This window comes from Scomber japonicus, chromosome 22 (genome assembly GCF_027409825.1).
Source record: "Scomber japonicus isolate fScoJap1 chromosome 22, fScoJap1.pri, whole genome shotgun sequence".
Lineage (NCBI taxonomy): Eukaryota > Metazoa > Chordata > Actinopteri > Scombriformes > Scombridae > Scomber > Scomber japonicus.
Genome location: NC_070599.1, coordinates 16,132,597 through 16,160,271, shown reverse-complemented (window position 1 = coordinate 16,160,271; position 27,675 = coordinate 16,132,597). Strand labels below are relative to the sequence as shown.

The 27,675-nt window shown below is 42.5% G+C and overlaps 1 protein-coding gene across 1 annotated transcript in view; it reads left to right on the top strand.

Annotated features, from left to right (window-relative positions):
• rbpjb (recombination signal binding protein for immunoglobulin kappa J region b) overlaps window positions 1–27,675 on the top strand; it is a 47,680-nt gene that overhangs the window by 1,757 nt on the left and 18,248 nt on the right. The window contains exon 2 of the mRNA XM_053343417.1: window positions 27,005–27,043. Coding sequence (XP_053199392.1) covers window positions 27,005–27,043 — 39 coding nt within the window. The remainder of the gene's footprint in view (window positions 1–27,004; window positions 27,044–27,675) is intronic.

Genomic DNA, 27,675 nt, shown 5'->3' with positions numbered 1-27,675 from the left:
GGTGGAGGGGGGTGGGGTGTGCATGTTCATTTGGGGCTTTCCAGCAGACCTGAACTGATTTCAGTTGAGGGGGGGGTGTAGGGGGAGGAGGCAGAGGGAGGGAGCGAGCGAGCAAGAGGGCAGGCGGGTCAGGTCTGGGTGGCTGGCCACCTGTCCAGATGATATCTCTAGATGTGTGTGTGTGTGTGTGTGTGTGCTTCTGTGAGCAGGGGGGGGGGGGTCATAGCATAAGAGGAAGATGGGGTGGGTGCGTGACTTGGGTGAGAGAGGTTTAACTGAAAATTAAAGTGCCATAAGGGGGTCTCTTCTAGCTGATGGCCATGTTCACAGTAACGGTCGGAGGCATCACAGAGCCTGACCGCAGCCCGCTGCCCCCACATACTGTTTGAATGGTTCTGGCTTTACACAGGGAGGGGCTCCACCACCACCACAGGCTTGTTAATGGTATTATGACTCTTCTAACCGAATTACAGAGAGGCCGTAGTGGCCTGCTTCTGTTTTTTGAATTGAAAGTTGTAGTTTATGTTGAGACTTTACTGTCACCGCCGCTAAAGTTGTATGTTTTGACATTTTTAGGGGTTTGCTGTGTTGCATCTTGTCATTTGTATCACACTCTTCCTAAAATTAGCTCTCTGTTGGAAATCTACCTCATCAAAGAGCAGACAGTCATTTGAGTGTGTTGTCTGTGTTTGATATTTGGACGTGCGTTCTCGCGGGTCGCAGTTACTGATTAATCAGACAATTCACAATAAACGTTTGCTTTTGTGAAGCACTGTATTAAGTGTGTAGACCTTTCCATGCACTGTCTAACCCATGTTATTGACAAAGAGCTACAGCTCTGTAGCGCAGACCACAAAACGCGTCACGGCTGTGATACACAATCCAAAATCAATATTATAAGTATGAAACACTGATTCCCTGTGAACTATAAAAGTGGCTGTGATGAGTTTGTAGTTTGCTCAGTCATAAGGAAGAGGAGCTGCAGTTAGAGTGGATTCATGTCAGCTTGAGTGTTATTAAGATGTAAATATTAAAGTGGTCTTTGCTTAGCTTTCCTTGCAACACAGTGCCAGCAGCCTTGTCAATAATGCTAACATCGTCAAGTGCATCAGGGCATTTCCTTTTCAGCTGCAATCTTGTAGAAGCTTTGCATAGTAAATAACATTTTTTAAAGGGTATTTGTTCGCTTTCAGCACCTACTTATATTGCCTATAAATGACGCAACTGAATGAGCATGCAAAATGAAATGGGTGATTGCTCTAGTATCAATTTTTCTTGAATGTTTGGATGAAGTCACAACATGTGTAAGTAAAGCTCTCATCTGATATAGTGTGGTGTTATTCAGAAATGTAGGTTGCCACAATACCACAAATCCTCCTGTCCTTAATGTAGGTGAAGGGGGAGGGGAAAGGGTATTAAAAAAAAAACAGTGTTGCCTTCATAATCTTTCCTGTCAGAGAAACCGAGTATGATAGCTGAAAGAGCAGCACTGTTCACCTAAGATGATAAAAGCATGAATCACTTATTTCAACACTGCGCTGCCTTTGCTGTGCCCCTGGGGGACGGGATTCCATTTAGTTTCCCCCCCCCCACCACCACCTCCCCTCCGTCCCACTGCCAAAAAAAAAGAGAAAAAAAAGAAAGAAAGAAAAAAAAAAAAAGAAGAATGATCGAGTCTTTCAGGCCAAAAGCCAAACGTCTCTGTGCTGGTGTAATGATAGCACTGAGCCTTTCTTTGAGACACAAACCGTGCCTTCTTGGGTTTGTTAGCATGAGCGTGCGGTTTGAGCTCGGAGACTGTGCTGATGCGAGTATCTTGACATAAGAGCGGATCTGTGTGTGTATGTATTATATGTGTGTGTGTGTGTGTGTGTGTGTGTGTGTGCACGTGCATCCACTCCCCAGGGTCCTCTCCTCTTCCCTGCTTCCCTTTATGAAAGGAGAGGTTCAGAGAGAGCAGCAGATGTCGAAGCGCTGACCTTTATGGTGGCAGAGGCTCGGGCTAGAGTTAAAAGACATGCCGGGTTGCCCCACCCCTCCTACCCCCCCCCCCCCTCTTCACCCCACCCCGCTGCCACCCCACAAAGCAGCAGCAGCCCCACGTCCACCCACATACACACACACACTGTGCTACCTTTTGCTGCAGAGCTGATGGAGAGGATACAAGCTACCTGATCTGTGCATCACCTCTGAATCCTGCAGCTACCAAAGCTGCACTATATCCACCCAGAGCTGTGAAAATCTTCAAAGTGTGTGGTGTGCAGAGGGGTTACAAGCCCAAGGAGAGGGGGGGTTGTACAGAAGTCACAGGCAAGAAACACCAAGGCAAATGTGCCACCGCCAGACATCTTGAGGGGGGGGGGTTTATTCTCATGCGTACAGTAGCCTATTGTTTTGGAAGTTCATGCATATCCATTACTTCACATGATTGAAATATCCCCCGAAGCCTATACTTTCATTCAGGGTTCAGATTCAACTTGTTTGCCCGAGCGATGATGGGCCTCTTAAAGTACCACACGCCCTCGTTGACTCAGTGTCTTCATTCTCTTGTTCCCTTATCCAGTCTGTTTGTGTCTGTCTGTCTCAGGGGAACAACCACAGGAGACACCCAGGGGGATAGAAATGCATATTTTTGCGTAATTTGGGCTGGACCGCCGCCAGCTTGGCGCTCCTCGTTCTTGGTCCTCTGCCACGTGCTGAAATGTGCAAAAACCAGATATACTGTCATAATGTGTCGCTGTGCTGTTTTCGCTTTCATCTAGCTTGTTCATAGCAAGTGGCACCCCTGGAGCACATTAGAGGGACCTCTTTTTTTTTCATGTGGGTGCAAGGTCAGTGGAAGAAGGGGGGTGTGTGTGCGTTAACTAATTTCTCTGAGCTTGGGGCCTGATAAGGGGGTTAGATTTCTCACACGAAAAGAAAGTCACGACAAGGAGGAGGAGGGGGGGGGGGGGTGCATTTATTTACTTGTACAAGGCTTGGAATGCATTAGTCTGAGCTCATACTTTTTTTTCCTTCTTTTTTTAATCTCTGGTTCTTCCAAAAATCTTGCTGCTGTTTGCTCGGAGAGGATGGGACGGAACATTCTGATGTAAATCTAAAGCCAGTGTGGTTTTGAAAACAGCCCTGGCGTCATGTTTGATAGAGGCCCAAGTCCTCTCTGTGTTGTTGTTGGCTTTTGCTGCTTTTTCGCTAAGGGCAGGCGAGCAGCAGCAGCAGCAGCAGACAGCGGAGACAGAAAAGCTAACACGAGGGAGGCGAAATGCGACAGGCAAGAAAGAGCAAGGGGGGTGGAAGTACAAGTACGTACCTCTCCGCTGACTCTTGTTTTGGAAGCAGGTCTTCGTCGGTCCTCTTTCCTCACATTCGCTGTCTCTTCTTCCAAGAGAATTTCCTCCACCCCCCCTAGCGTTCGCCTTTCCCTGCCCCCCCCCTGTTCTTTTTCGCTGTTGGTAGTGATTACACTTTCGCCAAGGGAACGGTGGCTTCTACTGTGTCAGCAGTTTGTGCCCCCGCTGTCCCTCCACATTCAGGATGTTTAATTCAGAAAACATGAACTGATTCCCCCTATATGACTCCTGTTTTGTTTCATTCAGCTTCACTGGGCAAACCCTCACCCACCTCCTGTGTTGTAGCAACTGAAACGAACAGGAAGAAAATATCATACCGAAAACTTATTTGACATTTTGTGTGTGTGTGTGTGTGTGTGTGTGTGTTTGCATTTTGTGTGCTTTTCCCTTTTTTGTTTTCTGTCACTGAAAAAAAAATTACAGTTCATATACTTTTTGTTTTTGCTCCGCAGAGATTTCCATAGTTGTCTTTTAATAGGACAGGAACGAGGACATGCCAAGGCCTTTTGATATGCTCTATAAGACTAAAATATGCTGCTCTAAGCTTCCAGGAGAATACACAGGGCTCGGAGAGAAAAGCTTCATATTTTCTTATCATATTGGCCTAGATAATTGCTTGTTTCTCTCCGCTGTAGTCGCGAAAACGCTGAGAAGCATTGTTTCATCTGTCAGAGCGCTCCAACAACAGCGACTACTAGGCACGCTCATCCAGTCTGAGGAAGGTTACAAATATACACAGGATCTCCCCTTGTCGGGAAAGCCCCTCGACAAACGCCACCTCCCACCACTGCACGCAAACTGCCACTATTACTGTGTTAGATAAGAAGGGTGTGGCATGGCAAGCAGTAAAGCCTGTAGTAGCCTTCCTGGAAGAAGAGCTGTTGCTGTAGCCTGTAGGGACTGTCAGTGGCATCATGTGAAGTCTACAGATAGCCAGAGAGCAGTGAACGTCTCACAGCCTCCGTATTGACATTTTTACTGATATCAAATTGATTTTTGCAAGAGCTAAGAATATCACAGCAGGTTTAAATACAAGACTCTTGGTTTTTGATGTGATATCTGACCGAGTTTGTTGTAATATTTGTCCTCTTGTGCAAGTCATAGGACTTATTTTGAGCGCAAATGGCTACCATTATTGTAACAATGTGCTCCAAACCTCCCAGTGCATCACATTAAGCATGTATCTGTCACACTTCTAAGCCTATAAAGCCTTGTTTCAGCCTGCAGGGATGCTGCTGCTGCTGGCTTTTTTCTTAGGCAAGTGATGAGCAACCTGCATCCCTTTACTGCAAGAGGAGAGAGAGAGAGAGGGAGCAAGAAGGGCATAAAAAGGAGATATCAAGTGTCAGGAAAATAGTTGAGTAGAGAGAGAGAGAGCACTGTTGAATGTCTGATTGTTTAACGACCTTTTTGCCCATTAACCTAATCTCTAACAATCAGAGTCAGGGATATAGTGTGAAAACTGCCGTTATTTGATGTGTACGTTGATGAAGTCGGTGGAGAGGAAGAACTAGAGGCTATTCCAGCACCTCTAGATCTAGACTCCAGCAGTGAAAGCGGCATCCCAAAATATGAGGGCAGAGGATGTGTTTTTCGAGTGTTTTCAGGCCAGTGTTGGTGTGGGGGTCGGGCATCAGAAGCTCACATGCAATGAATCTTGGTACATGTAGGCACAATTGATTACCGTTTACCACCAATGCTGATTTAATTGGATGTCCGCATTGGGGTAAAAAGTGTAGAAATGTCCCTTTTTAAAGGCTGCTGGAGAGTTTTAGTGAAGAATCTGCCTGGTGGCATTCCTGTGGTCACTGACGTCAGCAGGTTTTTGGCCCTCGTTTAGAAATCACAATGAAGTAATAGACGTGTGTCATTCTGTGGATCCGTCTCTTGATTGTGGTCGAAGGAACAATGCTTTATTTTTTTTTCTTTATTTTTTTCCCCCTTCCTTTCTTTCTTGAAGAGAGAGGGTTGTCCACGATGCGGTTGATGATCATCTTGCACTTGTGGCTTGCAAGTTTGATGTTCTCTACCGTTGCCATCGTTTTGGAAGCAGTGCCGAGGAATGTTTGTGAGGTTTCACATGAGCTCATGGAAGGAAAATAACTTGTTTTTTTTGTTTTTTTTAAAAATATATCCACTGGTTATCCTAAAAAAAGAAAAAAAAAGTCACCAGCGAAGTTTCTATTTATCACCCTACTGAAATTTATTAGAATTGGACCTCAAATATTCAAACCTCAACCCCAATTCGCCAAAGTGTCTGGAAGACAAATAAACCGGGCTTTGCTTAAACCTACTAGCATTCAATTGGAGTTTATTATTCACCACTGTGCTACAGTGAAATTGATATATTCCACTTTATTTTAAAGCCCAATTGTGTGAATAAATCAGTTTCCTTTTGCTTTTTTGTGTTCTTTTTAAAGGCAAATAATTAAGTAAGATTTAGGAAACCATCTGTTGTCGCCCCTTCTTTTCCTTTTTATTATCACGCTTATAACTGAATGAACTTATTTTAGAAAGATGGCATGATTGAGAAGAGGAACAAGTAGCAGGAAGAGCAGCCCCCCTCCACCCTCCTCCACCCCCCCCACTCCCTTCCCCATCACGACAACAACAGTGAAACCAGACAGCAGTCTTGAGCTGACAAAGTCATTGCTAAACTGCACACACACACACACGCACGCACGCACACACAAGCGTGCCACAGTCTTTACATTTGGTTTGGTTTGCTGAGGATCATCTCACAGCATGTGGGCTAAAGGTCATGTCTCTCTCTCTCTTTCTCCCTCTCTCTCTCTCTCTCTGTCTCTTTCTTTCTTTCTTTTTCTTTCTTTCTCTTTCTCTCTCTCTTCGCTTTCTGCCAGGAATTCTATTTTTTTCCCTCTTGTTGCAGCACAGTCGGTCCTTTGGGTGGTTTTGAGGCAAGGGCAGGGCAAGATGGTGGTTAGTTTGCCGGGGCTGATGGATGTCCAGAGAGGCTGCACTTTTATTTTGGAGAGGCTTGTTTTATACAATGAAAGCAGTAGATCAATACGAAGCAAGTCTTGTAAAATTGTATGTCACAGTTAACTTCAGTATACATTTGTAATGATTGAGCTTGTGATGTTTTAGCAAAGTATCTTAACCACGAGGCCACCTCTCAGACATGAACCGGCTGCATGTTATATGAAGCACCTGGACACTCAGGTTGGTCACCGGCTGACGCTTTCGGGGTTGTGTTTTAGTTTCGGTTAATCAAGGCTGGAAAATAGAGAATAAAGTTTTTTCTTTTTTTTTTTCTATGCCCGCTGAAGATAAATGAGGATGAAATTCAGTAAGGGTGGCAGAGTTAACGAAGAGATCAGCTTTCAACTAGAAGACCCGTGATGGCGAGCATCTGCCCCCCCTTAAACCCTTTTTTTTATTAAAAATCAATTTCACTGCAGCATAATACCGTTTTTTCTATACTAATAGTTCCCACTAAAGACTGATGTGTCATGCCAATCTAACCAGTCCAACGGGGATTATCTGTAATCTACCCTAAACTGTGCAGACGCTGTATGTTTGTGATAAATCTTGAATGTTACGTTTGACTAGCATGACACGCTTTAATCGCTCCCCCCTTTTCTGCCGGGCCAAAAATTGCACAACTTCGGCCGATCCGCCGCTAAGGACGCGCCAGATGTCCATCTGATCATCCAACAGCTAGATTTTGGCTATCAATCAGGTGCCGAGACACCCAAACCCCAAACTCCCCCCTCCCCCCCTCTTCGTCCTCCTCTCACTTCTCAAACTGCAGCCGGTTTGGCAGTAAATGGCCTCATTCTAAAATGAGTCAGGGGATAAAATTTGGGGTTAAAATTAGGCTCAGTGTGCGCAGTGTCTGCCCAGAATTACGAGGCATTTGTGGTTAAAACTGGACTGCGGGCCAAAGTGTTAAATCAGGCAGCGTTTAGGTTGAGTTTGGGTCACGGTTGGCTAGTAAGCACAAGTCAGATCCTCTGAATCCGGACTCTAGAAGACAAACGGGGGTCAAGGACGGTCCACGCTTTGAGTTGTTGTCTCTCCCAGTGTCTTTTATAAAGCATCTGCACACAAGTTCAAGTCCTCCAGGAGTTTTATCACATCTTTTACCGTAACACCCCACTACCTGCTCCATCAACGAAGGCTGCAGTAGTGTCACTGCGGTCCATCTCGACTCTTCACAACCCCCCCCCCCCCCCACCCCCCCACCCCCAAATATCTCCCTCAGGGTTGCCCCCCTCGTTCCAACAGTGACTCATCATGTCAGCAGAGAGCGAGAAAATGGGAGGAGGATGGGAAGAGGGGGGTAGCGGGAAAAGTTTGGTTTATTCAGGGTTCAAGGCTCCTATCCTTCATCCGCTCTTCTTCGTTTTCCTCATAGCCCCCCCCACCCCCCTCCCCCTCCCCTCCTCCCTATAACACATGACCCATCTCGACCCCTAAAACCCCAGCTGTTCTATGTGGGTCTTTGGCTACAGTCTCCCTCGTCACTTCAGCTCAGTCTATTTGGATCAGGAGTGAATATCTATTGCGTGTCTGACCCCTACATTTTCTTTCACAGTTGTGTCTCTTGTGGCTACAATCAGTGAACTTTACATGACTTCAGTTGTTTTTCTCTTTTTCTGCACCCTTTTTTTTTTTTTTTTTTTTTTTTGGTCTGATTTATCCCAATTTAAATACTGTTGTGGTTGGATTGTGACCTGATTATATACACTCACAGTCAAACAGAAACATTTCCATTTTAGTTCATTTATTTATTTATTTATTTATTTATTTTTGTGCTTGTTTTGTACAGATGTGCTTTAACTGATGCAAGTAGAAAGCACACATATTTGTCATGCATCTCGTATAAAACCAATTTAAGTGGACATTTTCACCCACACTTAAAGCTGATACTGGTGGGGTTTTTTTTGTAGTTTTGGGCTATATTTGGTGGTTTGAGTATCTTTGGGAAGAGGCCCTTTACATCTGCCTGAGGTGTGATATTGCAGCAGTGAACAGCTCAGTGCACAGCTCCATCAACTCGTCTGCCCGAGCACAAAGCGGCAAGCCCACTCATGTTTTTTTGGCCTGTAAAACGCTCCTCTACCAAAACCTCTCCAGCTTGTATCACTTTGATTTTTCTCATTCACAACCTGATCCGACCTCAGTTGAAGAGATCTAACCTTGTGTTCAATTTTTTTGTTTGTTTGTTTGGTAAAAATTGAGGCAAATTAGTTCAGTGACGACCTCCATTGTGGCTCGGCCGCGACTTGTCGGAGGTGTTAGACTGTATCAGCTCAGGACACCTGTTATTTGAGGACTGGATGGAGCCAGGTGGCAGGCAGCGTAGAGAAAACAGAGTCAGATTCATTAATGATAGAACAAGTGAGAGAGAGAGTGAGTGTGTGTGTTTGTCTGTGTGTGTGTGTGTGTGTGTGTGTGTGTGTGTGTGTGTGTGTGTAGTCAGACAGTCCAGAGCTCTGTTTCCCTTCAAAAAAGCACTTTAAGGCTCAGATGATCTTAGTCTCCGCTGTAAGTCTACGGGCTCGGATCAGGATGCTTTTTTGGGAGAAATGGAGATTGGCTTCACAGCACACCCTTTGGAAATTTCATTACTTTGTGTTCACTAAATTTCAGGACGTATTATATGCGCGCGAGTAATGGAGTACGTTATTTGCTCAGTATGTTCCAGCCTCAGCGCCAGATTACACTCGTTAATGCGTACGGTTTTGGTGCGCGAGCGAGGAGAGAGAGCGTACGTCTAGATGTCTTATTGATTGTGTGCCAGGCCGAGACGAGTTAAAAAAAAAAAAAAAAAAAAAAAAAAAGTCTGTCCAGAGTGCACCATATGGAGCATTGATGTCGGAGAGTGCGGTCAAGAGGGAGAACGATGGAGGGAAGGAAAATGAAGGGAGGGAGGGAGGGAGGATGAGGAGGAGGCCTTTTCTTTGGCTTTTCTGCCTCTGTCATTAAGCTCTCCCATGTCAAAGACAGATGGAGCTGGTGCTGTGTGTGTGTGTGTGTGTGTGTGTGTGCGCGTGCGCGTGTGTGTGTGTGTGTGTGTGTGTGCGAGCAGTTGCAAGTGCAGACTGATGTGACCCACCCAACTTAACACACACACACACACACACACACACACACACACACACCCACACAGTGCATTGAGCCCTGCCCTTGATTCTGCCCCCAGCGGGGCATCTCAGGGCAGCTACCAGACTTCTGCCATCTGCAGTCAGTCAGCCTTGAGGGTCGGAAATAGAGCGGCGTATCATCACTGATTACCTGAATTGATTAGATTCTGATAATAATCCTATTTGTGATCCCTGATTTGACTCGATATCAACCAGAGTTAAAAATGACCAGTCTTTTTTGTAGATTCTCCGAGAACTAATGCTGGAAATATTTAAGTAACTCTCTAATCTGACGCATTATTAAAAATATTCATGCGTACCTCCATAAATGACCCCCACAAGCAGTTCCATTAATGACAAACACGCTACAGCAGTCAACACAATATAGTGCAACTCTACAGACTCAACAGTCAGTGAAGTATTGAGTGACCAGATAAAAATAGTCCAAGTGCTTTCTTTAGTAGCAGAGGGTGTGGTGCAGGGACCGTAAGCGTCACATGGACACGAGTGTGTTATTACTGTTAGTTAGTGTCGGGATTGTATCTGTAGATCTCAAATGTAACCGGACATCTGCCTTTTTAGGCTCGCCGGCGCCTTCGGTGGAGCAGCCCCCGCCATGGTTTTTGGAGGGTTGTGTGAAGAACCGAAGGAGGGCCACGTTAAAGCTCCACGCATCCACAAGAAAAGGCGTATATTAAAAGATTTATCCCGTATCGGATCATTCAAAAATCGATGTGCTTATCTATTGCAGCTCATCAGTAGTCAGTTAACTTAGTCGACTAAGTTCTTGGTCTTTTGCCTGCTCGTGCAACATTAAGCTCCCTGTTTTATTTCTTAGAAAAGCTAATCTTTCCTTTTGTGGTTCCGATCACGTCGTCCTTCATTGTCTTCTTTGATCTCGCTCTCCTCCTCCTCCTCCTCCTCCTAATTCCAATTTTTTTTTAGTTTTGGCAGCCGTGGTCTAAATGTGTCGGAAATGTCGGAAGCTAAAAAAAAAAAAAGCAAGAAAACTTAATTTGTGTTGCTTAATTTTGATGAGCGGTTAGCCACACCCCGGTCTCAAAACAAGAGGAATATGAATTATCACCTACAGGAGTTGAGCAACGTCAAAAATAACACAATAACAAAGAAGGAACTGCGTGTGAGTTTTGACACATACACGGTTGAAAACACCCATCTGTGCTTACTTTAGAGCCAGGAAATAATGCTGTCAGAATGCCGATGAGCCACACGAGACACATGAGTATGTTTGGGAAGCCGCTGTCCACAGACACATCAGGAGAAGTCACTACTGCCAGATCTCAGTACAGGTAAAAAATCCACCTGAAACCACAAACTACAACAGCCTCTTAAAATGGCTCTAATGTTGACAAGCCTTCAACAAAAAAGCTGAACATTATATCTTCTATAAAGGTGTGTTGACATTGAGTGTTTGCTAGGAAGACTTCAAATAGATGGCAGACACTTCCCTGTCCTCTGTTTTTAGCTGGTCCACCTTAAAGGTCAGTGAATTTGTCAGGTTAGGCTAACTCCATTCAGTTTGATCAGCAGGTTGTTGTAGCTTTAAATGTACACACATACTGCACTGCTACAGTCACTACACTAGATATACTGCTAATTACACACACACACACACACACTATCTTTACTGCACACTCATTACTTTCTGCCTTAATAGAAGACTCACTATTTTGGCCTGACTTGTATAATCTGTCCATCTTTTGACTACATAGTTGTTTTTTTACTTGCACAACTTTTACTGCACTTACGGTAAAGCGTGCAACATGAATTAGATGAGTAACATGAATAAACATATTTTCGTTTTCTCAGAAGGAGCGTGAGGGGAGTGTATTTTGTTTCCAAACGATCATTTTGACAAGCCCATGGTGTCAGTTTAGTTTAAAAAAAAAACAACAACAAAAAAAAAAAAAACCCTGCACATTATTCTTGAACTGATCTTCCTCTCTTTCTCAACATCCTCATCTCTCTTTCAGCTGGGCCGCTGCAGTCGTTGCACGCGCGGTGGCACATGCCAGGCCGCCGCGCCAAGCACAGAGCGAGCCTCCAAAACTCGAGCCACGTCTCTCTGTCGTCCTGCTCGCTGTCGAAGAGACTTTCTGTCCTCCTCCTCTTTTCTTTCTTTTCTTTTTTTTTTTTTTTTACATCTTCCTCATCATCTCTCTTTCCCCCCTCTTTGAAACATGTGTCCAGGGTTGACTTAGGATACAAATCTAGTGCCCAAACTTGGCCGCCTTTCACCGCGACTATATATTTTTTCTTTCCTCAATGATTAAATATGTGCCTGAAAGACGTGTGCGTAATAGCCACGCTGCAGGCCACACACACACACACACACACACACACACACTGGTGCTGCAGAGGAAATGAGGGTACAGCTTTGGTGTGTGTTATGTAGCAAGAGCAGCAGCAGCAGCAGCTTCGTGTGTTGGGGCCGTGACATCAGTATGCAGGTATTTTTTTTCACCGGGCTGCCAGGGCTAATGTTGCCAGCAGGCTTGAATTTCCAAATTTCTCTCACTTAGCCCGAAGTCCCAGCCAGCCACACACACACTCGCACACACACACACATTCAGCTGCTTGGTGAGACTTGTTATTTCCACCCATTTCTTCTCTGTCCGGTCTTGAAAAGTGTTGGAATACACGTCATGCGCAGGTAACTGTAGCGAAGAGCAAAGTGTCTCAATCTCAGTTTTTTTTTTTTTTTTTTTTTTGGCAGCTCTTCACTAAATAAGACTCGCAGGTATAAGTTTGCACTCCTCCGAAATCTTTTTAAGCCCTATAACATGTTTGCCTGGCAACAGCCGGCTTCACTTCACTTATTACGTCTGGCAAAGAGCAGTAAGCATTTTGACAGATGTCAGTCGATGGTTGTCAGGCCCCCCTTCTTTTTTTTTTTTTTAAACTTGAAAACGAACACCTGACGAGATGCATGCACCGTCTGCTAGATTGTCAGCAGGTCTTTTGTTAATGAAGAAAAGCTTTGATCCACTTTAAATACAGTTTCCTCATCGTCTTCCATAATGTCATTATAAAAATTCAGTCATGTTAAATCGAGGCGAGCCACAGCAATCCTTCCTTTTTTACCTTTTTAGTTAAACAGAAAATAATCCCACAGTGTTTGAACAAAGATGTAATGTGTGCACATCCTACATTATGTTTAAGTTGGGTGCCGCACAGCAAATAAAATGAAAGAATCGAGTGTAAAAAAAAAAAAAGAAAGTAGTGTGCAAATGGATTATAGCTCCTGAAGTGTTATCTTTTCCTCCCTGATAGGGTTGAGACGTTGCCCTTTTTCAGTCAATAATAAAAAAAGCTAGTGTGCGGATGTTCTACTTTATTTTACATGCAGTGTTACACAGATTTTAAATGTGGATATAGAAAGTATCAGCATATAGTGTTGAGTTGAGATGTATACTCACTCTGACAGGTGTCGTCTGGCTCTTTAAAGCTACTAACAGCTTCTAGTCAATGATGGGACTAAAAGCATTAAACTGTTTAATATGGATTCAGTATACTTATCTATTGGTAGTAATAGTAGTCATTCTAATTAGCTTTATTGCCAAAGCAGTACAGAAGATTACTAATAAATATATAATATGCAAATATCAAACACATCAAATACAGTAATAGTAAAAGGCTTTTTTATAATAAATATCAACAAACGTGTGTATCTCTCTCTCTCTCTCTCTCTCTCTCTCTCTGTCAGATGATTCAATCCAATACAGATAAATTAATAACGATACGATACAAAGATGATTTGATATGATTCCATTAAAAGCTGCAGTTGTGAATTTATATTTTTACTATCTGAGTAATAAGTCTGACTAAAATAAACAAAACATTATTTCTTCTTTTTAAAAAAAACCTAAAAAAAACCCCCTCAAATACTAACTTATTAATACTCCAGAAAAGGATGATGACGCTCTTTCTCTTCTTCTTCTTCATCAACAATAGTAAACATGGGAAGTGATGTATTGGGTGACCTTTCAGCCAATAAAAACGCTGCTGACTTGTGTTTTTGTTCAGTTCAGTTTCGTTCGTCTGAATTTGGTATTTCCATAAACTGCTACATAGACGCTCTGTGGTTGATTTATCTATGAAGCTTATCAGTTTTTTCGATTTGACACATGGGTTCATCTTTACACCCCCGTGTGTCAGGAATAGATGCTCGAACCATCAGGAAGCAGGAGTGTAACATTAAAAACATTAACAGTTGATATATTGCGTTGAACCTTTCCTCTTCTTTCCTTTTGTTTACCTGCAGCTGTGTGGAAAAGCTGTATCATTATGGAACATCATAATCTTACAAAATCTGTCCTAGACACATATCGCTCATGTTTAATGTAGTTTATCACTATTATTTCCAATGATTACACACTTGTAGACCAACTAGGCATGGGATGATAACCGTGTTCAAGGTATACCGCGATTTGGAAAAGCCACGATAACCGAAACCGCCAAATTTCCTGTCATACCGTTCCTAAGGTATGAGCTTGTGTTTTTAGTCTGGTCAAAGACAGGAAGTGCTGGTCAGAAATCCCTCACATGGGGCAGCTGCAGCGTAGAGTATCACAACCCCTCACACTGTCATTACAGATTCAGGTTAAATTAACCCTTTATTGGGCAAATAATTATATTTGGTAACTTCTGTAAATATCCCAAAATATCTTTCCTTCCTTCCTTCCTTCCTTCCTTCCTTCCTTCCTTCCTTCCTTCCTTCCTTCCTTCCTTCCTTCCTTCCTTCCTTCCTTCCTTCCTTCCTTTCCTTCCTTTCCTTCCTTTCCTTCCTTCATCCCTGCCTTCTTTCTTCCCTTCCTCTTTTCCTTTCTCCCTCCTTCGTTCCTTATGTTCTCCGTCCTTCCTTCCTTTCCTTCCTTCCATCTGTCCTTCCTCCCTCCCTCCTTCTCTCCTCACTTCCTTCTTTCCTTCCTCCGTCCTTTCTTCCTTCCTTTCCTTCCTTCCATCTGTTCTTCCTCCCTCTCTCCTTCTCTCCTCCCTTCCTTCTTTCCTTCCTCCATCCCCCTTTCTTCTTCCTTCCTTCCTTCTTTCTTCCCTTCCTCCCTCCCTCCTTCTCTCTTTCTTTCCTCCCCCTACCTTCCTTCTTTCCTTATTTCCTCCGTCCTTCCTTCCTTCCTTCCTTTCTTTCCTTCCTTCCTTCCTTCCTTCCTTCCTTTCAATGAGTGTCCTATAAAGGGTTAAAAACCGTGAAACCGTGATATTTTTGCTTATGGTTATCATACCGCCAGAATCTCATACCGGCCCATGCCTAAGACCAACTATAGAGAAAGAAACGCACAAATTTGCTCCTGAAATAAACAATTTCCTCCTCCTAAACTCTAAAGTCTAAACTCTACACATAAGCATCTTGTTTTCAGCTCCGGCTTTGAGCAGGGTTCATATATTTGTTGACACTAAATCAGCCCGTGGCTACAGAGGCCAGTGGAAGCTGTGAAGGGAGCGCAGTGTTGTTAATGAGGTGAGCACAGCCACTCCGAGGAGTTGTGATATCTGCTATCAGCCCTCAGGCAGGGGGAAACCAGACACCTTTTTATAGGCCTAATCCCTCATCCCCATCCCTCCTTTCTTTTCTGTCTCTCCACTCACTCACCTCACTCACTCTGCTGGAGCCATGTGTGTGTAAAGTGCGTACATGTTAAATCCATACATGCAGTCAGATGTCAGATATACGCTCACATTAGTTCAGTCGGCCCACCCAGATGTTTAAGTGTGACAGATGTGTGATAAATGGTTTAAATAGGTGCAGATGGAAGTTTCCTTTAAATAAATATCATGTTTTTTATATCAAAGGGGGGGGGGGAGGCTGAAGTCAATCCCAGCTGACAATGGGCGAGAGGCGGGGTCACACTGGACAGGTCACCAGTCCATCACATTCACCAATTAACATAATCTGCCTGTTTTGGGTCTGTGGAGTCACCTTTGCTCCCCAAAAAGACCCTGTTTTAATTTTTACAGAGAGTGACTAGCCTCAGCTCAGTTGTGTGCATTTGTGTGTGTAGTTTAGTCTGTTTCAGGCCACATCCACACACACACACACACACATACATACACACACAGTGACTGCCAGTTGGCCCCAGAGGTCACAAACTGACCCTTGACCTTGGAGCGTATGAATGATGGCGTCTGGTGTCTGTGTGTTTTTGTGTTTTTGGCCCCCCGGGGAACACCAGCTCTCCACAAAAGAGAGATATGTGTGTGTGTGTGTGTGCATGTGCGTGTGCTTATCTATCTGAAATGTAGACAAAACATGAATGCGCTCAGCCGAAGGTGTCACTCACTGACATTTTCACAGCGTCAGAGTTCAAGTTTGAATGGAGCGATCTAAAATTGGAGGGGGGGGGGGAATCGTCAGAGAAACAGACGCCTCTGCAGTTATACATGCAAGCGAGCTCTGAGCTGTCTTTGGTGTTACTCCACAGTAAAAAAATATCAGATTCTTCTCAGCTCTGTCATAGGTTGATTTTCATCTAACTCTGACCGGCATTTCCTTTGATCTGCCTTACATTTTGTAATCAAGCAAATACGGAGAAAAATAAAGCTGCTGAGGCAAGGCAGCATTTCACAAAACTAAAAAAAACTAAAAAAAAAGAAAAACGCAGGCCCAAACTGCCAACGTGTTCATTGGAAGTCGAATTATCTTGATCAACATAGAAAAGCCTCAGTCACTGCACATCACTGCGAGCATAAGCTGTAGTACCTCAAGAGCAAAACTGATGCAAGAAGAGTGAAAACAGAAACTGCTGCTTTCTAGCTGTTCATAGTGGGACAGTTACAGTCATTTTTTTATATTTATTTATATTTATTAAAATCTTTGGTTTTTAGCTGGTGAGTGAAGCAAAACTGAAGACATATTTTACTGATATTTTCCCTGCATTGAGTTGGTGTCTGTCACTTGTGGTATCTGTTTTACATATTCTGTTATTTGGTCCATCACCTGCTCTCTTATTCTGGATGTACCACAAACTTAGCTTTGATGCTAATTTTGAGCCTTGGAGGCAATTGAGCAATCTCACCTATTAAAGAACAATCATTTTAATCCTCAACACCTGTTCTTCACTTTGTAAACTTGAGGTGGGGAAATGCAACAAAAGACCTTGATACTCTCCACTTTAAGATTTCCCCCCTAGAAATGAATAAGCAGCCTGTAGTTAGAGAGCCTACATTTATATATAACTTGTTCCAACTCCAGTTTCTGTGCCTATGTTGTCAGTGATGGATGGATCTCGTTAAAAGAAGCGTTTTTTTTTTAGTGTTTTATTATATTGATGGATTTATGCTCCTCTATCAGCAGCTTGGTGACGTCCAATTCAAACTACAACAACTATGACTGATTTACCTGTGTGCTCCTCTGTGTGTTTCTGATGCTGGTGGCATTGACAGTAGCAGGTTGAATTGAAGCCTTAGTAATGATGATAACTTTTAATTTTAGTGATGCAGCACAAATTTTAATTTTATGCGTATTCATTCACAGACAAGCATGTTCATCTCATGTTGCAACACTTCCATGATAATCAACAAGTTAAATCTTCTGCTTAGCTTTTGCCCACTTCTTATTAAAAAGAAGAAGTGGACATTTTAACCAAATTTATACCCTGATCAAATTTTTGACCTTCATGTGTGATCCATCAGCTGGGCAAAATATGGAGGCGTTAATGTCTGATAAGAGTAATCTATCCTTATTATTGCATCCCCGACCACCTATGTGTTGCCCCCTCAGGTTCTGCGTCATGGAAAAGTTTTGGAGAAGTTTGCACCTCTTTGATTTATTAGAGGAGTATCAGACACATGCCTGAGCAACAGAGCACAAAGTACGTGAGTGTGTGTGTGTGTGTGTGTGTGTGCACTCCTGCATAAAGGGTGTGTGTCTTTTTCAGAGGAGCGCAAGTGTCACACACAGCGCTGAGGACATGTCAGAGTGTGTGTATTTCAGTCTCTTCTCAGCCTTTCGGGGTGTTGACGTGTGTTGTTGTTTTTTTTTTTTGTTTTTTTTATCCCCCCCTCCCTCCTCCCTCCTTCTTCCTCCCTCCTCCCTCCTTCCGCCATGTTTGGACTGTCAGTCACAGCTGTCAAACACGTCCCCCCGAAATGAACGGCAGGCCCGGGTTCACACTCTCTCAATCAGCCCCCGCCGCCACCCCACGTGTGTCAACGTGTAATAACGTGCGTTTTGTGTGTGTGTGTGTGTGTCTGTGTCTGTGTGTGTGTCTTTTTGTGTGTGTGTGTGTGTGTGTGTTAGCATGTGGAGGTGGGTGGTCGCGACGCTATTCATAGCAACTGCCACCCCTCTCTGTCACCAATACCTCATATGTCACACTCGCTGTCAGAGAGCGATGAGAGAGACGCCTTGCTGCTGCACGCTGCATCCAGAGGTTTCATTTGATTCTGTTAGCATTGTATCACAACAACATTACAGGCATTGTGTATTTTTAAGAAGACAAAACATCTGGAATGTGATTTTTTTTTTCTCTATTTTTAAGCAAGAAAATGTAAGTAGTTTGACATATTTGACTTAGTTTGACATGCGCTAACGTATAAGATGTTAATGTTAGTTCCACACATGTAGTTTTGAATATTTTGAGGTCAAGTCCGACCACAGAGAGAGGGGATAGCTTTTCGAAAAAAAAGTTCTAAAGCTGCACGCGTTCTGTGTTATTTCTTAGACGAGACATTTGTTATGAAGTGAGATCTTTTTAAAAAGTAATTGCGGTTGTCAGATTGCTGGCCCCTATTAATATGCATAACCATTAACCGAAAGCTTCAGATGGAATAAAGATAAAAGGTCTCAGACAGTGTTTATAGATTTTTTTTTTTTTTTTTAAAGGGGAAAAAAAAATTCTGTCTGATTTCTAGATGACTGGGTATTTGCGTCACACTTTCAGCCTGATTCGGGTTCAGATTTTTTAACCCAGACAACTATTTTTCTTTTCTTTTGTGTGTGTGTGTGTGTGTGTCTGAAAGATGCTCAATATAAGTTAAGTATTTGTGGTTGCGTGTGGGTGTGTATGTGTGTATCTGAAAGTGGGCCTAAGGGGAGGTGTGGTGTGCAGTTTCAGTCTCTGCTGTTGGTTAGAGGTGTCAGCCTTTAATAAGCTACCACAAAAATACGTTGTGTTTCCCCCTCCAGGCTCTTCTTTGTGATCAACCTCTGACAAAAACAAAAATGAGTCGCTCTCTGCATATTTGAGGACATCTTTTTCTCTGTGTGTGTTCTTCAAAGCAGCCAAAGAATGGTAGAGAATGTATTTTGATGAATTAAGATGATGATATTGTCAATATTGGGGGAAGGAGGGGGCGGGGGATGATTTTAGACTCTTTTTGTAAATGCTAACAAATTAGCTAGCATTCAATCAGCATTAGCAAATAACATAATAACACAAGGCGGCAGCAGCAGCAGAAGAAGAAGAAGAAGAAAGGAGGAAACGGGACGGCTTTCCTCATCGTTTCTGACACACTTCCAACAACATTACAAGCATTTTATTTTTCCCTTCACTATGTTGTCGTTGGCAGGGGCGGAGGAGCTTTTATCAATTTTCCCATGGCTCTCTCGGGCTACTACTTTGTTCCAAACGGCGTACAGAACAGTTCGGTCAGCGCACGTAATCCATCACTGTAAAAAGAGAAGCTGACGACGGCGCTTTGCAAGGTTGCATCAGAATGGAAATATCAAGCTTTTAAAAACTTTTTTTTTTTTAGCATCCCCACCACCACCACCACCACCACCACCACATGTCACCATCTCTGATTAATGCGCTCATTCAAGCAAACAAACAGGTGACATGAGAAGAAGGACTGTGCTACTTCCACCTTCTACAGTATTTCTCTTTTTTTTTTTTTTTTTTTTTTTTATCCTTGCTTCTGAAACTTGCAGCCAATAGCTTTTTAAAAATAAATAAATAAGGCTCACCGCGGGTCATGTTAGGACCCCCCATCCTGTCAGTCACGAGGCAGCCAAGCCGACAGGTTCACCAAAGCAAGGTGCGTCTGCCGGGCCGCAGTCCGTAAAATGAAATGGAAAAGAAATGCCGATGTCACACACTCCCAGTTTAAAATCTACTTTTACCAGTTTGATTCAGTCTGACTGTATTTTGAGACAAAAACAGTCAATGTTAGGCTAATATTTTTTTTTAAATCCACTAAAAATGAACCAGTGTTTAGCATCAAACATGAAATGCATCAAGATGGGATATAAAAGCAACACATGGCAGAATAAAGACCATTTAAATATGATTCAAAGTGTTAAATTGGAAATGAAATTGAACTAAAATAAGGAGAATAAACAGTTACAGAGCGGTGTGAGATATTAACACTAAAAGTTTGGATTTAATAAAAAGCAGTCGCAAACAGAAAAGTCTTCAGCCGTGACATAATCATATCTGTCATTTTTCGAGCCCCGATCTCTGCTTCCAGCCTCCCAGATGTGAGGAATTACTACTTTTCTTTGTCCACATGTGACAGTAAAATCTCTCTCTTTTAATTTAATCTGTTTTTTTTTTGAGTCAAACCAAATAAGCAAATTAAAGACTTCATTCTGGACTCTTAGAAACTGTGAATGACCCTCTCCCCCCCCCCCCGCAGTTTTGTAACAAATAGTGTAATTAGGCAGCCGTTAGCACTGTAAAAACATCCACATCCTCCTAACTTCATGCCCTCTGAGCATTAGGATGACATCAAACCCCCGAGCACTCGTATCCTTGATTGACAGGCCTCGGTGCCCTCATCCACGCACCTCTGTGAGCCAACCGTGACATCACTCTCACTTCCCAGCGAAAAAGCCCAGAGTCATGACATCCTCTTCCTCTCCGCTCTCATCTAGATGGAAAGACTGTTTGTCCCCCTCACCAACCCTCTCACCTCCCTCCCCCGGGCCACACTCACCAGTCAGTAACCAGGCTGAGCTGAGCTGACTGGACTTTGCAGCTTCATGGATCTATCTGGTTCCTAATAGCAGAAAGATGGGTTAGGGTTAGGGTTAGGGATGTTACACATCTTGAAAGTGGTAGATTAGAGGAGAGGAAGCTGCTTGTGTGTGTGTGTGTGTGTGTGTGTGTGTGTGTGTCTCTGTGGACACTATCATCACTTCTCCCTTAACGCAGTGCTTTACCCTCTTTAGCTTATGGAGTTGACATTACCGGTAATTCCACTCTTGTGTTAATTGGAAGCCGTTATGTAGTTATGCAAGACTGTTTATAAAAGATCAAAATGAATGAACATAATAAGGTTGCCACTCAATCTTCAGTTTCGATGCGTCTGTATTTGACAGTTTGACTGGAGAACATGAAAGGAAATGGGATGATGTAATGGCCTATATGCAAATATACCCCCGTTATAAAGTTGACCTTTGACAATAGACTGAATAGAATGATTTACTTTCGAAAATGAAAAATTATCAGAATTTGGAGGCTTTGTCACCTGTTCTGCTGCTTTGATATTTGATGGGTGTGACTCTCTCTCTCTCTCTCTCTCTCTCTCTCTCTCTCTCTCTCTCTCTCTCTCTCTTTTTTATGTGTGTGACCTTAATTCATTCGTCTGTGTTTTTTCCTGCCTGAAACACTTTCGTCACCGTTTGCGTCTCATCGCACCGAATCCTGTCCCCGTCGCTTCAATCCTCAGCAGTGTTATTTGACCATCGGTGATTGACTCTTGCCCTTTTTTGTATCCGGGTGAATCAGTGACAGTAAGCAGGAGGTGAGGAGAAGGAAGGAAGGAAGGAAGGATGGATGGATGGAAGAAAAGGAGGGAGGGAGGAGAAGGGAGAGGAGTGATAACGGATGGAGAGCGAATCAGACCGAGCTCCTCTTCTTTCCTCCTCCGCTGACCTCCGGCCTGAATTAGCAGCGTCTTTGTGTGTGTGTGTCTTTTTAAAAATTTTACAACAACATTAAAAAGCTTTTGTGCAACTCATGCTAATTTAAATAACTCAGGCATGAACTCATTTAGTCAATTAAAGAGTGAAATCTCTTCTTTTGATCTTCGATGTCGTCGTTTCAGAAAATCAAGCAAACTCATACCGGGAAAACCTACAAGATGCAGTAGTTAGTGCACCCTCTTCTTTTTGTCTTTGCAGCTCTCTCTTTTGCGGTTTCCTGCATTTGATCTTTTCTTGTTGTCGTGTGTGTGCGTGCGCGTGTGCGTGCGGGCGGGCGTGCATGCGTTAAGTGTTTAAAGCAAGTTCTTGGAGGTGATAGGAAACGTTGGTGGTTTTTCACAGAACTCGCAAAACCCAACTCCTCATCACTTTTCGACCGCACTCACCTCTCTTTTTACACTTTGATACCTGACAGTAAGATCTGTCTTTGATATCTTCAATATTTCCATCTACATGTTAATACATCGCTAACACACACTCACACAACTCAACTCATCGTGCTCTTTACCCTCTCTCTCTCTCTCTTTTTCATCTTCCTTTTCTTCGACACACATTCTCCCATCTTCCCAAAAAATGCACCATCCACCTCTTCTAATCTAACCCCACTCTTTCCCTGCAGTATCCCTTCCTCCTCCATCACTCCCTGTGTGCAGTGGAGGAGGAAGGGGGGGAGGTGGGAGGTGGGAGGGTGAGGTTTAGGAGGAGGGAGGAGAGAACCGTCTGGAATCCATTAGCCAGTTTGAGGCATCAGTGTTTCACTGTGGGAACCTTATTGATTGCCCTCCTTTATAATTATTCCACCTCCACTCCCTCCTTCTGCCTCTTGCACCAATCACGCTTTCAGTTTCTCTTGCTCTCGCCCCCCCCCTCTCTCCTTCTCCTCCTTTTTCCCTCTTTTTTCCGTCGCTTTTCATTATTTTCATCCCTCTATTTGCGTTTCAGCCCCAAAAAAAGCGATCCATTGACACGCTATCTGTGTTTGTCGACGCCGAGTCGGGGCGAAGATGTATTGACACGCTTATCAGCAGCGTGCAAAGCTACCACATCCTACACAAGGAGAAAATCTGACTCAGTCTTCTCCACACAGTCACCTCCACTCGCTGCAGACAAGGAGGTTCATAAAGGACAGTTTCACCTTTTTTTTTTTTTTTTTTTTTTTGTGCCTGTATGTACAGTGAAGCAGCTGCTGTAGCAATCGCTTCTAATCTGGCACATTAAGAAATCATCGTCTTTCCAATAAGTGACGGAGGACAAATTCCAGCTCTTGTTCTGTGGAAAAAAAAAACAAAAAAAAAAAATAATATTCCCAAAAGTTTATCTGAAGTTCAAGTGAGGCCAAATCAAGTGGCTGCCCTCCAAATGTTTTTTTAGTCTTTTTCAGTGTGAAATGCTTATCTTTCCACTGCAGTTCAGAAACAGAAACTCTGTCTGGGGGAAACAGAAAGATAGACTGTAGGGGAGTGTGGTCACATATCAGTATTAATATTCACTCCTGTGGCATTTATTACAGGCTGATTGATTGAACGCTGTGAGGAGGAATTGTACCTACCCCTATTGGTATTTTTAGCAAGCTAAAAGGGGACAAATGGATTTTTTTTTGTGCTGTCATGATGTCCGACGTCTGTGTTTTAAAGGAGAGGAATTATACCCACATCACATACAGGTGCAAGGCTATTAGAAAGCAGTGTCATTGAAGAAAGGTTGTCTAAGTTAAATGTAGTCAAAGGTCCAACACGTGAAGTGAATGTATGTAAAAATCCTCCTTGAAAATCAAAAGTCAATCAGGCTGCTCTGAATGCTCCGTCTGCTCCAGTGCTTCCTCCACTTCCCCACCCAAATTATGTCAGATTATTTACACGAGCCCACAAACAGGCGTATGTCCTGAAGCCTTTGCTGCTAGGATTGTACCACGAGTTGTTTAACATTGTCCACTTGCATATTTTGCATCGGATTTTGGGTTTTGGATGTCTGCTAACCAATGGGAAAAGGAAGGAACATGAGATAAAACTACCTATTTCAGACAGAGGCTGAACTGAGGGCTGCATAAAGGACCAGTATAAGATACATAGACTGTCAATTATGGAAAGATAAGTTCAGTAAAGCCTCAGAAGAGCAATATAGATCAGGAAATGTCTTCACACTGAGGTGGAAATGAGGTAGCATGTTGAGTAAGGCTGGGTATCAGTACTCAGTACCTTTTTAAGATATCGACTGAAATAATTTGATACCAGGTTGTATCAAAACATCTCTTTTCAAACGATATCTGCAATGAATCCTTTTTGTACCCAGAGCTAGAAAATCTGACTATTTGTACGGGCCAATAAACACAAGCATTCTTCTATTAATAAATATGTATTTGAAGTTGGCTTTCAAAAATGCATTTGTGTGATGATCTAATAATTTAGATGCGGAGGAGTGGTGGTGTGTAATTTAATGCTTCTGTTCACATGATGGGTATCGAATGAAGTACTCAATTGGTATTTAAGGGAACTTGGATCTGTAGTGGTATAATTTTGTTGAGTTAGCATGTTTTGAGGTCAAACTGGGTTCCCACAAGCATAATGTTGACTTTCCAGGTTTGGGCAATGTCAACATACAACTTCCACCTGAATCCATGAAGCAAAGGTAGCATCTCTCTGGTAGCTATGGAAGCCGGGCTTACCCCGACTAGTTTGTCAGTAACAGTGAGCAGAGCGTAATTTGACAGTATGAAACTGATGAGACTGTAATTGTTGGCTCGGCATGGCACACTGAATCAACCGAATGATTCATTACAAACACACAGGAGGGAGTTTTCTTTCCTCCTTTTTTTTTTTTTTTTTTTTTAAAAAAACATTCACACTTCTTCTCTTCTCTCTAGTCTTTTTGCTCTTGTCAGAGGTTCAGATTCGGGCAGCCCCCAGGATTTCCCCCCCTCCCCCCAGGGGGCTTTTATGAGCATTTGTTAGCACTTAATCATTTTTTTTTTTGACTGTGTCTTATTTTCACATAAATGAAACAATGAAATGAAATAGTTGTGGTTTCTGTGATTATTGTGGGGGAGAAACAGGAACTTATGATTTGAGATAAATGAGGATATTTCACACCTTTTCTTCAAAGCAGTTTCAGTGCTTTTCTGGCTTGTTTTGGGGTCTGTTTGCAGAGATTATTCTTATTACCATTTAATTGACATTTTGTGTATTTCCACGGTCAGAATATCTACCATCATTTCCGACAGAGCTCACCCTCGCTTGTAACATGTTAAGCACGTCATTGCGGTTTTCTTATGGTTAAAAAAAAATGAAAGAAGCTATTCAGAAAGTTGTCATCCTCAGCTGTAATGTGTCAAACACTTCAACATGCAGCACCGACACAGAAAGCTATGACGAAGAGTTTTCAGGTATGACTCTATCAGGTTACTCATCCGCCAGGCTTCCTGCAGACTGCATTTGAATTCAGCAGTCAGAAGTGTTCGGGGCAGAATCTTACAGGAACTGAAAGTATCTGATGCTGTCATGATAGTCGAGTATTAATCCCGAATGAAAAAGTGAAATGAGCTTCAGCGCGCGTCTTGTCCTCCTACTGGTTTCACAAAAATGTCACGTAGGTTAGGCCTTTTGTATATATTTTTTTTCTCTCTTGTTTTTTGGGTACAGTTTAAAGGTTGAACTGTCAAATGGGAGGATTTTTTTAAATGAACTTGGTGGAAAGTTGAATTGAACTTCCTGTGTGACAGACTTAAGCGTTTGTCATTACGGTGACGAGTACTCAGACAATTATAGCGAAGTGCTTTCAGTAATGTTGAGGTGTTGGTTGTGTCTGTGTCTGTGCTGAACTGCTTTTATTTATCACTTTCAGACTATTTAACATTGTTGTACAAGCCGCCAGCAAATGTGTTGGTACACATTTGCTGGCGGCTTGTACAACATTTTTTCTGCTTTTCACTCCTCCTGTTTTTAAATAAAGTTAATTTTATTCATGCGGTGGCAAATAACACTAACATTTTTAAATGTATTTATTTAACACAGCTTTTAATTAGTGTCATTTTAACCTTCACTAAAAGTCAATTTTTTTTTAACATATTTTCTAATTTTCTTTAATTTTATATATGTTGTCATTTATTTAGTTTATTATTATTGTTATTATTATATTAACAAAATAATAATAAATCTCTATTAAGCACTCTGAGCAACATCCCTTGTATGAAAAGCTGCTCTATAAATAAAGTCCATTATTTTTATTATTATTATCATCATTATCATTGTTATTATTATTATTATTATTATATAAATAAAATAATAAAAAGTTCCTCTGTAAAGCACTCTTTTATGAAAGCTGCTCTATAAATGGGTCAATGATGTGATGCAACCCAGTGTCAACTGGTGTAACCAGTATTTTTTTCATAAAAATCTGACAGGAAAATAAATGTGAACTAAAACGTTTTTTTTTTTTTAACAAATCTTAAATCTTTTGTTAAACTTATTTAGAAGAAATGGTTGTTAATAGGATATGTCCTGCTCCATACTGACAAAATATTTTAAGATTTAAGAAATGCTCTAAAAAATGTTTTTGCATTTGATGTTTTTGTACACTTAAATACACTGTAGGTGAATATTTATCCTTCTTTTGTGGTTACACCATTTGACATTTTCAGGAGCATTCATTCTTACTTTTGGTAAAAAATGGTGCAAATGTCATTTCAGATGACATAAAAACCAACAAAAATCCAAAACGTACATCTTAACAAACCTGATGCTGCTTTTAAAACCGTCTTTTAAGATATTTTTGCCCTTACCAACCCTTATTTGTCACTGATCCTAAATAAAGTTTGCCGTCAAGTAAAAACTCCTTTTGAAACGGGGAGCGACCTCAAACAGCTCAAATCTGGCTTGACCTTTTTAAACAAGCACACAACACCTGCCGGCTGTTAATCTCAGCTAACTGTTGTCTCAGTCTGAGTGGAAATCTGCATCACTGAACCAGAAGCAACATCAGGAAATGATGAAGTCAGATGCAGATGCTCGACTTTTACATTACTGGTCAAGGTCAAATAGTCACTCACTGTAGCGTCTCTTTGTTTTATTTTTTATTAGCGTTTGACTTTTAATGGATTCAGTATCATGTAGTCAAACAATGAGCTCTGTATCACCACATCTACGACCTATTAGATGTTTAAAGCTGTCGGTTGTAAAACCTAGATAACCAAGATAAGTGCGTGCAGTTATTCTCCAAGTGCTCTGCTGAGTCTCTGTGATCTCAACATGTCTGCAGGTTTCGCCGTCGAGGAATAACAAATGACATCGTTAATGATTAGTTTATTTTCAACAAGAGCGGCCGTTTGTGATGATTCACCCTGTTTAGACATGTTGAAATGACTGAATTCACTTTGAATAAAGTTCAGCGTCTGTGCTGAGGGGGGGAGGGGAGGGGGGGGGGGGGGGGGATCAACACAACACACCGACACGTCCCGCTGCTTTTACCTCTGTTTGAGCAGAAAGCCACCACACACACGTCCAAGGCCACAGTGACGAGTTTGTGTATTTGTGTATTTGTGTGTGTGTGTGTGCTCCATTGTGTAATGCTGTGTTTACTCTGTGTGTGTTTGTGGTTGATAACCAGCCCACTCATGTTTTCTTCTCACTTGGTGTCTTTTGCAGGAAGTTCAGGGAGCGCCCTCAGCCACAGCGCCTAACAAGGTGAGTATGTACACACACACACAAACACACACACACACACACACACATGCACTTGCATCATTATCTTCCCAGAAGACCTTGTTTTGTATGATCATCTGTGTGTGTGTGTGTGTGTGTGTGTTCCTGTGAGAGGTATTTCACATTCTGACCCTTTAAAGGAATTTTGATGAGATTTTGAGAAACTTGTAGAATCAGTTGATTATTTTCACTTCAGAGCAGAATGTTTATATTATTACCACACGTTTATTAAAGACATTCATGCTGACATAGAAAAAACAGTATTTGCTTTTCACCTTGACTCAGATTATTACTTATCTAGTTGTTCACAAGTTGTCCCAAAACACACAACTATGTGGGAAGTGATGATGATGATGATGATGATGAAGGAGGGAAGAAAAAGTGCGTATTTTTTCACACCAGTTCGGCAAAGCACACATGACCCCCCCCGTATGATCTCGGACTAGATTCATGCAACACATGAAATCATAAGCGCTCACTGGCAAACAAACAAACAAACAAAGTAACATTCATTCTTATTCAGTTGAGCGACCTTGGGGGGCGGGGGCGGAGGGGAGGGGTGGGGAGAGGGGGGGGCGCCTCCTTCTTCTTACTGGTTTCGATGTAACTCGGTG